The sequence below is a fragment of the Psammomys obesus genome, unplaced genomic scaffold, assembly GCF_907164565.1.
Source record: "Psammomys obesus unplaced genomic scaffold, mPsaObe1.curated_primary_1811, whole genome shotgun sequence".
Taxonomy (NCBI): domain Eukaryota; kingdom Metazoa; phylum Chordata; class Mammalia; order Rodentia; family Muridae; genus Psammomys; species Psammomys obesus.
In genome coordinates, this window is record NW_026591560.1 from 525,976 (window position 1) to 542,414 (window position 16,439).

The window sequence follows — 16,439 nt, forward strand, 5'->3', positions numbered from 1 at the left end:
TCCTCAGCGCAGCGCAGGTGCACGGGAAAGCTGTGGGAATGAATGCCGAGCAGGACCAGAGAGTGTAACAGGACTGGTTAGAAAAGGCATGCCGAGGGTCAGCTTCCAGAAGGCCGGAACGCTTCAAGAGACTGGGCTGCGCCCGCCCGCGCCGCCGCCCACCAGGCGACTCCCAGACCGCCGGCTCCGAGCCCGAGCGCGCGCCCTCCTGCTCCACGTGGTCGTTGCCATAGCTACGGACGCGCACTGCCGAGGGGGCGGGGCCGGCGCGTACGCGTCATTCCTAGCGCGACGCTCCGCCGCGCCTCCCGCCTTTCTGTCCTCAGGCCCTCCGCGCGCACCGCAACCGTTCCACCTGCGCGCCTTCGCGCTCGCCGCCCACCCCCTGTCCGGTTCTGCGCCGGCGCGGGGCCCGCTAGGACGCGCGGGGGATCTGTGAGGCGCATGCGTAGTGCGCGGCCCGCCGCTCCGCTGTTGCTCGGGCACCGCCGTTGCCGCCTCCCTACCGGCAAGTGCGAGAAGTGGGAGCCGAGGGTCGCCGCCGCCGCCGCCACCACCATGGGGGTAAGTGAGGCTGGAGAAGTAATGGGAAGTCCACAGCTGCCCGTCATCCTCCATCTCCTCATTGTTTTTTGAACCCCCCTCACGTGACCCTGACCCCCTCCAGCCTCACGTGACCCCGGCCCCCCATTTGACCAGAATTCCCCCTCATTGTAAGGGTCCCGTCGTTGAGCCTAGCCCCGAAATCCTCTGGGAGTCCCCGTCTCCCTCCCACCTCCGCACCCCGCGCTCCCGGTGCCCCTTCCTGCCTCTCTGACCCCCTCCCTATCGGACCACCCCACTCCTGACCTCCTGAGGTTAGCCCCTTGCTCCCTAAGGTCACCCATCATCTGGTTGTCACGGTCCCAGTAGTTACCTGTAACCCGGACTTGAGGGGACTTGAGGGGACAGAGGCCGGGAGTCAAGAAAGCTCACGGCCAAGGTCACACTGACAATGGTTTGGGCGCTGGACCCCATCCGGCGCCTCCGGAGTTGTAATGGAATCTGCTTCCCGCTGCTCAAGCCTCAGGCCAGCCAGTTCCCTACACTTTTGAACCGTTGCTACCAGCTTCCTCCTGCTCCTGATAAAACGCAGTCTTCCTTTCCACACGGGCATGCCCGCTCAGCCCCTGGCTGCAGTAAAGTGGGTCTTAGAAGTTGGATTGTCCTTAGTCATATCACTGCAGATGGCTTGCGAGGAGGGGTGGAGGTGTATGGATGAGCAGGGAGGATGAAGCCACTGGTGATGGCCCAGCCTGGATGGCTGGTAACCACCTGTTAGGCGCTGACAGCAAGAAGATGCATTTCCATGTCCTTCTCCGGCATGTGCAGATAATAGAATTGGGTAAAAGCGGTTTCTTGTTTTTGAATTCACCCTCCTACCTGATCCTGGCTTCTTAGGGTTCGTGTGGAATTTGCAACACCTTTAGGGAGTCCTGACTTTGGAACTAGATGTGCTTCTGTGGCAGCCCCATCTTTGAAGGCCAGCGGCATGACACTTCGCTAGCCATGTGGCCTTTCTGAATTTTATTCTCACCTGTCGGATGCACATGACCTCCCTCTTAGGATAGTGGTGAAGAGTCAGCAAGATAATTAAATAGCTCACTAGGTGCCTTTAAGTGGTAGCTGCTGTTTTGCTCGTATTCTCAGCCTCACTTTAGGATCTAAAATAGATTGGTGCTATTTTTATCCCTTTGGGTTTATCCTTACTGCCACTAACCTAGATTTTTTTTTTTTTAATCTCACAAACAAACCAGCTTATTAGACAAAAATAGTCTAGCCTGTGTGTCAAAACGCTTTTTGGGAATCCATGTCAAAACAATCCCTGGGGGGTCCTGGGTTTTATAGCTCTGTAGTAGAGTGTGTGCTTAGCATATGTGAGGCCTTGAGTACTTCAGTCTCCAGCAGCAAAAAGAACAAAACCTTCCAAAGCATTTGGATAGTTCAGGCAGTAATTTTTACTACTATTTACCAATATGAAGGAAATGCTGGCATATTTAACTTTATAGTGAGCAAGCCCAGGCCCCAGCTCTTATTGAGGCTAAATGAAACCCAAGCTTCTCGTATTGCAAATTAAGCCCTCAGCAAGAAGGGTAGCAAGCCTCAGATTCTGTACTTCCTCATCGATGCCACTGAAGTCTCGGGGCCCAGATACACCACAGACTTTGCTTCCTTTGGGTCCCAGTGCATTGCTCATACTGTGGAGATGTTGCCCACAACAGCTCCCTTTACAATGTCTCCTGGCCTAAAACTCAAAACATAGAAACTTGAATTACCTTCACTGGATCAGATCGGGAATCCTCCCTTTGCTCTCATCAGGCCCCACCCCCATGCCCCACCTGTGTGGCTAGACGTCCTAATAGACCCCATCCATTCCCATAGCAAGTACCCTGCTTCTTTACCACAGGCTGAGCGATGTCACCAGGTGGAACCAGGTGGAACACCTCTCCAAGCTTCTTTCGTACCAGCTGCTACTCGTTGGGTTTGAGTTAGAAGTTAGATCTCTCGCCTATTGCCAAAACTAGTTGGATGGAGGCATTGATACTGAAATCTAAGTAATGTCAACTCCCTTCTGAAAACAGCCACTTTTGTGGTTTTATTTCTCTTTGTGATTCCTGGACCTAAGGTTCTGAGACTAGTAAAGGGATATCGGATCTGCAGCTACCTGTGAAAGCAGTATTTATATAGCATGAAAATGAGCCGTGCGTGATGCCGTGGGAGGGAGGAATAGTTGAATATTCAAGCCTGAATTTGATTCTGGGCCTCCTGTGTATGAGCACTGGAGGCACACACTGGTAAGTAAAGTAGAGCCACCGCTGCCTGCTGGAGCCGAGTCCAGCGGAGATTATTGGTAAGACTGTTGAGAATTCTGCTGGCTCTGACTTGAGTAGCTTCTTGCAGGTTACTTCTCACAGCCGAGCTGTCTAGCACATCTTTAGAAAAGCAGTGGCAGAGGGCAAGGGGAAATCTGTTCTGTAGAGTGCCTGCCTAGCATGCATGAAGCACTGGGTTTAATCCGTAGTATTGCATAAACTGGGTGAGGTGACTCAAGCCTGCTTGCAGGAAGTAGCGGCAGGAGGAACAGAAGTTCAAGGTCATCCTTTACATAGCAGTTTAGAAACCAGCCTGAGCTAAAGAGATCCTGTCCCCACCCCACATTCCCCCCAGAATGCACTGTCAGAGCGTGACTCTAGTGGGTTCCTGGAAACCAACCATTTTTAAAGCTGGAGATAAAAGCTCAGTGTAACACAGTCCTTGCTATGAATGAGGTTTGGTCCTAGAGCAGGAATAGCCAAAAAGAGGCATTCTACCATTTTTATCTATGTAACAGCTCTTTGTTGGTGTTGGAATTACTAGCTCCATTCTGTGGTTGAGGAAACTGAGGTTCTGACAAATTGAGTAACTTGCCAAAAGGTTTTAAGTAACATGCCTAAAGTCACAGCTGTTAGTGAAAGAGCTGAGAATCAAATCCAGGTCTCTTGACTCAAAAGCCCACACTCGTTTTATTATATAAAGCTCCCCTGGGAAAGACACTTAACCACAATGAGCTTTACTGTTCACTGTGCTTATTTCCCATTTTAATTAGGCAAGTTTTTCCGAGCCCCCGCAGGACAGCCTTACCTTCACAAGCTTCAGTGAAGCTAACTGGAACAGTGGGGGACCACTCTAACTAGTGTTTGCTGGGGCTGCAGGAGAGCCCCTGCCTGTGTGGCACAGCCTGCTCCACCCACCACTCTGTGCTGGAAGCCAAGTGCGGAAGGGGTGTTTGCATTATCTGTCCTCATGGTGGTGGCCTTGGGCCTCATTTTGAGGGTTGCCTGGTTTGCCCATCAGCCTTCATAAGTATCAGGAACTACATTCCTGTGTCCGGAAGTGAGATGTTGTGGAAGGAACCCAGGTTTCGTGCTTTTGGGGTCCTGGGAATCACATTTGCCTTTCATTGGCCCCACACCGTGCCATGTGGCAGGCAATGTTGACTTGACAGGGTGGAGAAGGGAGCTTACGTCTGTGAAGATGAAGATATGTTAGCATTCCAGTTTCCCTGGTGATGTTCAGATGGTTATTTGTGGGTGGTGGACAGGGCATGGCCTTGTCTGGTCGATGGGAAGCTCATGTTCCTGGTGCTCCATCTGCAGTTGCCCTTTTCCCTGCCTTTGAGTTAGTGTGGAGGTAGTGTAGGGGGTGGCACTCCAGGAAACTGGCCCTCAGGTTACGAGCAAAACATGGGCATCAAGAAATGAGCTGCTCAGTGTTTCTCTGAGAGCGCTTGGGGCCTCCAGAGGGTACGAGGAGGTCTTTGTTGCCTGAGTTGAAGTCTAGATGTGCTTGTGCCCCAGGTAGACAGGTGGCCCACTGCACAGACACTGCATCTGTGGCCTGGCCCCTCAAGTTGTCTCCATTTGGCTACTTGCTGTCTGGGAACTGTGCATAACTCAGGTTCCCTTGAGCCTCAGTTTCTTAACATGTACAGGTGAGTGATGGCTTTTACCCAGACCCTTGAATTATGTGTTCCTGTGCTTTGTTGATCAATTTCCGTGTTGTGCTGAAGTTCAGATTCCAGAGGAAAATGAATGCTGGGAAACCTGTCTGGTAGGGGGCCTGCTTCTGCCATTGCCACCTCTGTGAAGACAGCCTCAGGCTGGGGGTGTAGCTGAGGGTTAGATCACTGGCCTGGCATGTGCAAGGCCCTGCGTTCCATTCCCAGCACTACAAAGACAAAAACCTGCTCTAGTCTCTGTGTGTGCTTTTCTTAGAGGAGCTGAGACACAAGGGCTAGCCTGGCTCCTATCACAGTGCTTGGAAGTAGAAGCTGGTGCTGGCATGTGGCCTGTCAAAAGACTCCTATGAGTTCTGTGTGTCTCATTCTTTTCACTTTCTGGTTGATGAAACGAGAGGTAAGCAGTGTTGTTCCTTAGAACATCCAGGTTGAAGTTATGCTTTGGAACTTGCCCAGCTGTTTAACAACTGGTTTTCAATTGATGTGAATATGTGAATAGGATCCTCTCCTAGAGCCAGGCAGTGCCGCAGTCACATTGGCATTGGTGTTGTCTGACTTCTTGCCAGTGAGCTGTAGGAGATGTGGGGCTGGAGTCGGGAGATCCGGACCCTCCTGGTCCTCCCTGGGAGGGTGAACAAGAGCTGTCATTGAGCACCTTTTTGTAGCCGTAATGTTAACAGCACCAGGAAGGTATTGGAAGCCTTGCCTAGAGCAGGGATGAGGCTCTTTTATTTTAGGACCTGGCAGGGAAAGAGTAGAAAGCACCTTTGATGAGAAGCTGGGGCTGGGGCTGGGGCTCACACCTGTAATCCTAACACTTGGGAGGATGAAGCAGGACAGTTGCTGTTCAGTTGGAGACTTGCCTGAGCTACATACAGAATGAAACCACCCTCTTCCCTTGCCCCCCCCCCCCAAAAAAAAAAAAGTTTCTCTGTGTAGCCTTCACTGTCCTGGACTCTCTGTGTATACCAGACTGGCCTTGAACTCACATCAATGTGTCTGTCTCTGCCTCCCTGAGTGCTGGGATTACAATCATGTCCCTGCACTGAGCCCAGCTCAGAAGAGGTATTTTGAGAGAGCCCCCATATTAACTTTCAAGTAGGGTGTGGTCAAGATGCAGATAGGGATAACTTGCCTTTGCCTGTTCCTGCTGTTATGCTTGGTCTTGCTGACCTGTGGCACCTCTGTCCTGAGGTAAACCCATGAGGCCCTCCGTTTACCCTTGTCATTAAAGGTGCATGGTGCGCCTTGGCTGGACAGAGCTTCTGGAAGTGGCTCTTTACTGTGTCTTGAAGCCAGTGTGCCCTGGTCCTCATGTGCAAAGGATCCTGCTTCCACAGGACTGTGTCTCATAGTCAGAAAGTGGTCTGAGATCATCTTGGATCCCAGAGAGTTCTGCTAACTGTTCCTGAAAGTGGGCATTTCCTCCTTAGGAGGAAGCAACCAAGTGAATATGTATCAGTGCTAGGCCAACAGGCTACAACATGGTCAGCACTCAGCTGGGATCACACAGCTGGATCACTGCTCTTCCTGGAAGGAAGCTGAGAAGTCTAGTGGTCCATCCTTCCCCTGCCCAACCTCAAAACCATGAAGGAACAGTGTTCCCTGCTGTGCCACACAGCCAGGTTTCCTGCCACAGGGCCAGGTCAACAGGTATAAGGCCCCTTGGGTTCCTCTGAGGGGATTTACTCCAACCCTTCCAGTGGTGATGTTTTTCTTGTTGCAGAGAAAGTCAAGTAAGGCCAAAGAGAAGAAGCAGAAGCGACTGGAGGAGAGAGCGGCCATGGATGCTGTCTGTGCCAAAGTGGATGCTGCCAACAGGGTGACTCTCAGTTCTTCCCTTTTTTTTTTTATTTGACTTCTTGGCGCCACCCAGTGGCAGATCTGTAGGACTGTCCGCACAGGCCTGTGCCCATGTGGAGTTGGGAGGAGGGGGCTGTGGTTGGTTCATGTGTTCAGGGAAGTGTGGAAAGAGGGTATAGGTCTTCCTGATGTGGCTAGTGGGGAGATTTTTTTTGGACGTGAGGAAACCTGCCTCATGAGACATGGTACATGTTCCTTCTTTCAGTGGTTACTGGCTGCCCATAGGTGCTGTAAGCTCTGCTTTACCTAAGACCTCAACGTCCTGATCCCTGAGACTGTAGTCAGAGGAGCAGCAGCTGTGACCCAGCTCTGGGGGCTTCTGCAAACTTTCAGGCCAAGCCTGAGAGTTTGACCTTGGTAGCCTTCCTACCTCACACTGTATTTCACCTTCCTCCGTCCCAGTTATTGGTGTGTGGGGGGGGTACATGTGAGTGTGGGTGTCCATGGGGTGGGGCTGGAGTTTTTAAGTCCCCTGGAGCTGGTGTTACTAGAAGTTGTAAGTGTCCTGTATGGGTGCTGGGAAATGAGCTCAGGCCCTCTGGAAGTGCTGTGAGCACTCTTAACTCCTAAGCCATCTCTAGCCTATTATGTCATTTTTCATTAACTTCCATCTTTGTAAATGGCCCTGCCTCTGGAAGGATGTCCTTTGAGATCATGCTTTTCCATCTGGGGTGATAGGTTGTAGTTTATTGACAGCCTTGTCCCTGAAGTACTCAAGCACATCAGTCACTTCTTTCCTGATAGTTGTACAGGAGCAGGCATTATGGCACAGGCCAGTGGTGTCTGTTCTCTGTCACCACAGAAAGCTGACATCATGGTCTCGTACCTCCTCACCCGTGTTTTCCTTCATCTGTGTCTACTCTCTCCACAGCTTGGAGACCCTCTGGAGGCATTCCCAGTCTTCAAGAAGTACGACCGAAATGGGTAAGTTGCGCTCAGCATTCCTGGTATGTCACCTGGGGTCCTTGGGAGTTCACTCCTCCAGAGCAGTCTGACAGGTTTTCCTCCACTATGAAAAAGCAACGACTGGCTGTTGCCTTCTGTTGATGCAGTCTCCCAGTTAAGGCGATGCATGAATTGGTGGTGTCCAAAGAGTGTGTGTAATTGAGGTTGTATGAATGAGAACTGATGCCCCTTTAAGACTCAAATTTTTTTTGTTCAAAGAAACTTGAAAACTCATCAACCTGTTGTCATACTGAATGATTGGAAAACTGAGGCTCAGAAAGTTTGAATGAGGTTTCTGAGTTTATTGAGTACCCCCTCTCATCTAAGAGCTTTAATTCCCAATTCAGAGCTTTTTTCCTTGAGTGTACAGTATATAATTATGCTAACTGTTTAACACTGGTTTAATTACATAGCCTGTCTTGCCTCAGTTTTGTAATTAGAAATGAGTTTAAAAACTTGGTGGGCCTGCAGTGGTAGCACACACCTTTAATCCCAGCTCTAGGGAAGCAGAGGCAGGCAGATCTCTGAGTTCAAGGCCAGCCTGGTCTACAGAGCAAGTTCCAGGATGGCCAGGGCTACTCAGAGAAACCCTGTCTCGGAAAAACAAAGCAAAACAAAACAAACAAAAAAAACCCTTGGCTTGGAGAAGCAAAAGGATTGGGTTTGAGACTAGCTTAGGCATTAAGACACTGCCTTAAAAACAGAGCAAGGACTGGAGAGATGGCTCAGAGGTTAAGAACACTCACGGTTCTTCCAAAGGTCCTGAGTTCAATTCCCAGCAGCCACATGGTGGCTCATAACCATCTATAGTAAGATCTGGTGTATAGGCAGAATGTTGTATAAATAATAAATAAACCTTAAAAAAAAAAAAAAGCAAAAGAGAAGAAAAAAAAAGATTGGGGTTTAATGGTCCTTTCCTGAGGAGTTAAGGTTAGGTTCATGGAGCCTACTGATGGTAAATATGGCTTTTGTGACTGCTGTTCCAGCTGGCATTTGGGTCTGGGTTCAGGCTCTTCTCTGCCCTCCTGAGTGGTGTCTCTGCTGTGCTGCCTTGGCTCAGGGAGGTCAGAGGTTACAGTTTTTCTATGTTATGGTGAAGAGTAGCTGGACCTTTCATTAGTACCCCGGAATAAGTCACTCACACCCCTCAAATCTTGTTTGTTGATGTTGCTAGAAAGGTATGAGGTATGCTGAGGAGGTAGGAGCGAATACCCCGGTAGAAAGTGAACGGGGTAGAGGGGCAGCCCCTTGGCTTTGGATAGCCACGTGGCAGTCATGGAGGCAGTTCACACCCTGTTACTTTCCCCTCTGGGAGCTGACGTATGACAGTTTCTAGAGCAGCTTTGTTACTCAGTTTCTTGGAAGTTGTGGCATTTTTTAGAGATCTCTTGCCCAGATTTTTCTTTGTGTTTTTTTGTTGTTGTTGTTGTTGTTGTTTTTTGGGGGTGTGTGTGCGTGCTGTGTTTCTATTGACTTTCAAAAATCTGGACCTGCTCTAATGCCTTGCATTTCATGTGGTTCCTAGAGCTGTGATCCTCCTTCAGCATGCCTGTGACAGCACCTGAGAAGCTGAAGCAGAGGGATTTCCATGAGTTTGAGGGTAGCATACTGATTCAAGGCCAGCCCGAGCCATGTTGAGAGACCCTATCTCATAAAACCAAAAATAAGAACATGCAGATTACTATAGGCTGGCCTTTGGGTATTTTCTAGCAAGTAGGTTCAGTGCAAGATGGTTCTTATGTGGTTGGTACTTGTGAAGAAAGGTTCTTCCAAGGCAGGAGCTTAAGATCTTGCCAGTCAACAGAGGACAGTGGATTCCAGTGGGAAGTTAGTCTGAGGTACATAGACCCTGCCTTTAAAAAAATAAATAAAGACTAGTGGGGTGGGGGTGGATTCTTGGTGCATACCTATAATCCTAGTACTCAGGCGGCAGAGGCAGTTGGATCTCTTGAGTTTGAGGCTAGCCTGGTCTTCATAGTGACTTCCAGGACAGCCAAAGCTACATAGAGACTGTTTCCAAACAAGCAAAAAGGCTGGTGAGGTGGTTCTGAAGCTAAGTGCTTGCTACATAAACCTGATGGCCTGAGTTTGATCCCCAGATAGTCCATGGTAGAAGAGGAAAATCTGTTTCCTGAAATTGTCCTCTGACTTCTGTGTAGGTTTTCACTTGTAACATCATGCACACACACAGACATACACAAACTTTGTTTTTTATTTTTTAGGACAGGGTCTTACTATATAGACTATCTAGTCTTCGCTGGCCTAGAACTAGCTTGCTATGGTCTATAGACCTGGTCTTACAGACCAAGCTGGTTTCAAATTGTCAAGAGATCTGTCTGCCTCTGTCTCTTGAGTGCTGGGATTAAAGGTATGCCCCACCACACTCAATGTAAAATATATATATTTTAAATATTTGTTTCATTTAATTTTAAATTGTATGTGGGTATATGGGTATGTGCACATGAATGCAAGTCTCCTGAGGCCAAGGGCATCAGATCACCTCTGGAGCTCCAGTTAACATGGCACTGTGAATGGTCTGATATGGCTGCTGGGTGCTAAACTCAGGTTCTGGAAGAGCAGCAGGTGACCTTAACTGCTAAGCCATTACTCCAGCCCCATTTTCCAATTTTTGTTTTGTTTAAAGCTTGAGTTTTTCCAACTAGTTCTTCTCAGTCTCTTTGGAAAGCGGGGCCTTATGCATAGAGCCGTGGTTTAGACCTTGCTCCACCTGTCCAACCAGCTTTCAGTTCCTGTTGAGGAACAAGAGGCACTTGGGACTAGGCTGCAGAGGGGTGTTGAGTTTCAGTCTTCTTGAAAGGCCCAGGTCACCCAGATGCTTTCAAGGCATGATAGGTAAGAGAGACTTGGTCCAGTGAGAAAAGGTACAAGAAAGAGAGTATTTGACAGAATGAGTCTGATTAAAACAGTCCCAGTGTAGATGCTGAGACTCTCAACCAAACTTTGGGCAGAGTGCAGGGAATCCTATGAAAGAAGGGGGAGATAGTGGGACCTGGAGAGGACAGAAGCTCTGCAAGGAGAACAACTGAACCAAAAAATCTGGGCACAGGGGTCTTTTCTGAGACTGCTACTCCAACCAAGAACCATTCATGGATATAACCTAGAACCCCTGCTCAGATGTAGCCCATTGCAGCTCAGTATCCAAGTAGGTTCCCTAGTAAGGGACTGTCTCTGATATGAACTCAGTGGTGGGCTCTTTGATCACCATCCCCTGAGGGGCGTACAGCCTTACCAAGCCACAGAGGAGGACAATGCAGCTAGTCCTGATGAGACCTGATAAGCTAGGGTCAGATGGAAGGGGAGGAAGGACCTCCCCTATCAGTGGACTTGGAGAGGGGCATGGGAAGAAATGAGGAAGAGAGGGTGGGATTAGAGGGAATAAGGGAGGGCTCAACAGCTGGGATACAAAGTGAGTAAACTGTAATTAATATAAAAAAATAAACATTTAATTAAAAAAAACAACAATGCTGGTGAGGTAAGAAATGTGCCCTGTGGCAGGATGGTGGCCATATGATGGCAGTTGTTAATCCTGGGTCTAGAAAATTTGCCTTATCTGTTGGCATGCCTCCCAACAGATATTCAAGGAGGAATAGCAGCGTCCTGGTGAGAACCCCAGGCCTGATGCCTCCCTGTCCACTTCTCAGGTTGAATGTCTCCATTGAATGTAAGCGAGTGTCTGGATTGGAGCCAGCCACTGTGGATTGGGCCTTCGACCTGACTAAAACCAATATGCAGGCAATGTAAGCATGGCCCTACCAAGGGCAGCCCTGTACCCCAGCGGCTTTTCTCCAAGGCCCCCCGTCCTGATTGCCCCAACTCCCCAGGTATGAGCAAAGTGAGTGGGGCTGGAAGGACCGAGAAAAACGGGAGGAAATGACTGATGATCGAGCCTGGTACCTCATTGCTTGGGAAAACAGTTCCATCCCAGTTGCCTTTTCTCACTTCCGGTTTGATGTGGAGTGCGGGGATGAAGTCCTTTACTGGTAGGAACTGAGGCTTAAAGTGGGATAGAGGGGAGGAAACCAAGTGGCAGAGCCCACAGACACTCTGGGCCTGAGCGCTCTGTGGGGCTGCAGGCTCTTCCAGTGGGTCTGGGTACTCAACTCCTCTGCTTTCTTTGTTAGCTATGAAGTACAGTTGGAAAGCAAGGTACGGCGGAAAGGCCTAGGGAAGTTCCTCATTCAGATCCTGCAGCTCATGGCTAACAGGTAAGGTGCTGCTCTGCTGCTGGGTGGAAGAGCTGCACCAAGGGGACAGCTTCCTTGGAGGACAAAGGCTCTAGACCCTGTCAGGAAGAGGACCCTGCTTTGCTGTGGCTCAAAGTTAGAGGGCAAGTGGGGAAGATCCCTGAGGAAGGACTCAGTACCCCAGACCTCTGCAGGCTGGAGGAGGGCCTGGAGGACTCCTGTTGAGGCAAAACAGAAGTAGGAGAGAGGGGAAGCCTGACCTTAGTCGTCTCTGTTCGCTGTTTTTTGTTTTTTTTTTTTTTTGTTATTTGAGAGAGGGTTTCCTCTTGGGTGCTGGGATTAAAGGTGTGTGCCACTTTGTTCACTTTTTTTGTTGTTGTGTTGTTATGTTTTATTTTTTGGTTATTCACTTTTTGTTGTTGTTGGTATGTTTTTGTTTTTTGAGGCAGGGTCTCTAGCCCAGGGTAGCCTTGAACTCAGTCAGGGAACTCCTCTTGCCTCCGCCTCCCGACTGTTGATGTTACAGTCATGAGAAACTGTCCAACTGGGTGTTTTTGTTTTTGTTTGGTTTGGTTTTTCGAGACAGGGTTTCTCTGTGTAGCCTTGGACTCGCTTTGTAGACTCACAAGAGATCCTCTGCCTCCCGGAGTGCTGGGAAAATAGGTGTGTGACACCACCACTGCAGGCTTTTTTTTTTTTTTTTTTTTGTATGGGTATTTTTCCTGCATGTATGCATATGCACCGTGTGGGTGCTTGGTTCTTTTGGAAGCCTGAAGAGGGTGTCATTCCTTGGAACTAAAGTTACAGGTGGTTGTGCACCATCATGTCAATGCTTGGGCTTGAACCCCAGGTCCTCTGCAAGAGTAGCCAGTGCTCTTGAACCCCTGAGACATGTCTCCAAACTTTTTTAAGTATACATTTTTATTCATGTGTATTTGTGTGTCTGCCATGTGACTGCAGTGCCTTCAGAGGCCAGAAGGATGTGGGCTACCCTAGATCATGAGTTACAGGCAGGTACATGGAGTCACCCTATGGCTAGGAGCCAAACTCCAGTCCTCTGGAAGAACAGAAGTAGTAGACAGTACTAAACCATCTGTCTAGCTCCTTGATTCTGTTTCTAAAAGGTGCTCACTCTGCTTTCTTCCAGCACACAGATGAAGAAGGTGATGTTAACTGTATTTAAACACAATCATGGTGCCTATCAGTTCTTCCGAGAAGCACTGCAGTAAGGAGCAAGGCTCTGGTGTGGTCCTCCTGGGTGGTTAGGGTCCTCCCTCTGCTGGTTCCCCGGTACCTGCTTGTCCTCCTCCTGATTCTAGTCAGTGCTCCATGGGCATTTGGGTGTGTGAGGTGATGTGCCAGTGCTCTCTGACTTAGTCTTGTGCCTCATTCCAGAGATCTCAGAACTGTTGGAAAGTTCTTGGTTCAGGAAGCAAAAAGCAGTCAGCTGTCAGCAGCCAAGCCTTTCTCCTATCTGTCTTGCAGGTTTGAAATCGATGACTCTTCTCCCAGCATGTCCGGTTGCTGTGGGGAGGACTGCTCCTATGAGATACTGAGCCGGAGGACCAAGTTTGGGGACAGTCAGCACTCCCACACAGGCGGGCACTGTGGTGGCTGTTGCCACTGAACTCCTAGAACCACTTGCAAGGGAAGTCATTCTCCTTAGGCCTTTCCTCTTCCCTGGTCTTATGCCACTTGTAAGGTACCTCCGGAGCTGTGGGTACCTTAGCTCTGTATGAGCCAGGTGTACCCTGAGAACACAGAACTTTGAGGAGCAGTGACTCCAGCTGCCTTTCCACTTCCCTCCTGGAAAAGCAGAGTGCCAGGAAGGGACACAGAGTAGAGGGTGCTGTGAGAATGATGACAGGATGTCCACTGAGCCCATCCCTGCACAGTGGCTGCCTCTGTGATTAGTCCTTGGGCCCCTAGAATGGAAGGCTCCCCACTTGTCTGCAGCTGGATTTCTGACAGAGCCCCACACCGTGCCCCATATGGACAGATGGAATGTTTATAGCCACCTTTGTGAAAGACCTGGAGTCTGATGGCCCCCAGAAAGAACTGGGCACAGAACAGCCCTTGGACCATGTGCTCTCCCAGAGACCATATAGCCCTTGATGCCAGGATGCAAGGGTTTATCCGTGTTCGTATAGATCCACAGGGGGGCATCTCAGGGGACCAGCCAACTTCACGAGGGAGACTCCCTCTACACTGTCAGTAAGGCAGAGGAAACCAGGAAGAGCCGTCTCTTATGTGCTTGCCATAGGGATGTGGCATCTCTGGGCCTTTGGACTTTGCTGCATTTTCATTACTCAGCTTTTTTATTCAAGAAGGAAGTCACAGTTCTGCCTGTTCTTACACCTCTCACCTCAGCCCAAATACCTCTGTTCTTAGTCTCAAGGGTAGTAACATCAGGGAACCCCTTGTCTTCCCCCAGTGTATAGGTGATGCTGTTTCTCCTGTTCTTGGTGCTGATAGCTCTGAAGATGGGGTACCCCCTACACTCTGAGGAGCCCCAGCCAGCAGCAGGCCCCTTTGCCTGTCCTCCCTAGCCCCATCCCTCACTGCCTCAATGAGACACTCCTGCCACTTTCCTGGCACCACAGGGATGCATCAGGAATGCCTTTCAGTGGCCTACTGCTGCTTTTCTGTCACTGTCATCACCCTACAGTGGCAGGCTAGAGCCAGGAGAAGGCCTTCCTCTTCAGAAAGGATCCAGGCTTTGGACTTGAACTGGTCCTGACCTCTAGGCTGTGTTCTTCCAAGGACGCAAAACCAATTCCTCACTTAGGAAAACACACTTGCCACTTCCTTTTTGGCATCCCTGAGTTCTGCCTTGGGAAGCATAGCAAAGAGCTTGCCTTTGTGCAGTTTCTCTCTGAGCCCCTCTGCTCCTGACCTCAGTCTCCTCACCGCACTCCCTGCCTGACTCAGGCTGGCTGTCCTGGCAAGTGTCCCCAGAGCAGTCACCTGTCACACACCTCCTCAGCTTGTGCAGTGGCCTGGGCATGGAGGGCCCTTTCTTGCCTGGTCTGACCCCTGTTGAGCACCCTGTGCTGTTGTTAGCCCTGTTAGCCTTGCCTTGGAGAAGGCCTTTACAGCTTTACACTGGAATAGGTCTGCGTTTATCTGGCTTGCTAGCTTCTGGGGCCTGTATCCCTGGTGAGAGTTGAAGCTGCCCAGAGGGGATTGGTAGGTTCCTTCCAAGAATCATGAAGCAATCTTGGAAGAGTCACTCCCTGATCCTCATCTGTCTTAGATCATGAATTTCTGATACCTCCCACTTAGGGGTCCAAAAGGAAACCCTACTGCAAACCTTATGTGAGGTGAATTGAGTGTCTTCTCTCCAGTCGCTGGACACCAGGACTCTGATGGTGTTCGGTGCCTGCCCTGCTCCTCACCCTCTGCAGGCCACATCCCAAAGGGTCCTTCAGGATTGTTCACTGGACCAGAGGGGTGGTGGCCAAGACCAGCTCCCATGGGTGTTGAGCCCAGTGGCTTATCAGGCATAAATTTTCCTCTGCCACCCTCTTGATTTTGAGAAACAGCAGGTCTAGCCTTCTGTACCAGACTCTTGGGTTTTGTTTTGGGCGTGTTAAAATGGTTTTAAAGGGTTTTGTTTTGTTTAGTGAACCTTTCTCATTTTGGGTTATTTGTTGCTGTTAAATGTGTATGGTTCTTACCCTTTCTGGAGGTTTGGTTTTTTTTTGGGGGGGGGTGTCTGGGGGGCATTTCAGTTTTGTTTCTGTTGTTGTTTTTTTGTTTTTTTGTTTTTTTTTTAAGAGGAAAGTTGGAAGATAAATTTCCTGTTTTATGTGTTTTTTTCTAGCAGCTTGTTACCACTGGAATCGAGAGGGAAAAGCATCTCTTTGTCTCAGTTTTATTTGTGTGTCATTAATAAAAGACACTTTGTTCAGGTGCTGGGATAGTGTACAGATGGTGGGTGCCGTGGGTAGTGGGAATCAGGCATTGGCTTTGGGAGGCACAGAGCTGTGCTGGCCCTGCACCCTTCCTGCAAAGGAAGCCCCGGGTAAATGGAACCCAAGTGCATGTGTTTGACATAGCCCAGAAGTTGTGGGGAGAGGCCAGGGATGTTCGGAATACTGTCTGCTTGGCATCCTGGGGCAGGTCCTGAGCCAGACACTGTGACTTTGGACATTAACACCCAGACATGAATTCAGTGCCCTGTATGAGTTGAAGGATGAATTTTTGTCCCTTTGTTTACTGCATTACTCAGAATATTCCTCATCAAAGTCTTCAACGAGGACTCTGAAGTCTCACAGGGCAAAGACCCAAAGGAAGAGTTAACCTGTCAGGCCTGACTGGAAAGTTACACTAGTCTAGCATGGCAGAATTACACAGCTTGATCCCCAAGCTGAGCTCCTGCCAGGCAAGGATCAGAGAGTCAGGAAATGGGCCTGGGAACTGGAGCTCAGAACTTCCTGCAGACAGAACTTCACCGTATGCTTGGTCAGTGTGGTGCTAGGTGGAAGACAGGACATGTGCCTGTGCCCCAGCAGATCTGGGGAAAGCAGGAGAGCATTTGTTCAGTGGGTGCCAGCTATGGCAAGTTGGGGCCTGTTCCCTGAATGGGAAATCACCAAGGGCGTGGCTGGTGCCCCACCTTGTCTTTGTAGCCTGGGGGGAAGGTGTCACAGCTGTGGGGAAGGGGGGGTGGTTTGCTTGACTGCATACCATAAACTAACAAAGTTCTGCCCCTCTAGTTCTTTGAAAGCTGCCTTTTATTTTTTCTGTGCATGCTCAGTACAGGTGCCCCACCACTGAACTAGAAGCCCAGCCCTTGGGTTTTGTTTTTGCAGGAAAAGGGTGGCATTTACTGAAGTCAGGCTTGGCACTCATTGTGTAGCTGAGGCTATCCCTTAACTCATGCC

At 49.7% G+C, this 16,439-nt stretch overlaps 1 protein-coding gene across 1 annotated transcript; it reads left to right on the plus strand.

The window, feature by feature from the left end:
- Positions 1–303: 303 nt before the first annotated feature.
- Positions 304–15,938, plus strand: Naa40 (N-alpha-acetyltransferase 40, NatD catalytic subunit). Its single transcript, XM_055610508.1, has 8 exons — positions 304–564; positions 6,264–6,359; positions 7,272–7,324; positions 11,008–11,103; positions 11,188–11,346; positions 11,488–11,571; positions 12,698–12,775; positions 13,036–15,938. The coding sequence occupies exons 1-8, from the start codon at positions 445–447 to the stop codon at positions 13,175–13,177; spliced, it is 828 nt and encodes a 275-aa protein (XP_055466483.1). The 5' UTR covers positions 304–444; the 3' UTR covers positions 13,178–15,938.
- Positions 15,939–16,439: the final 501 nt, after the last annotated feature.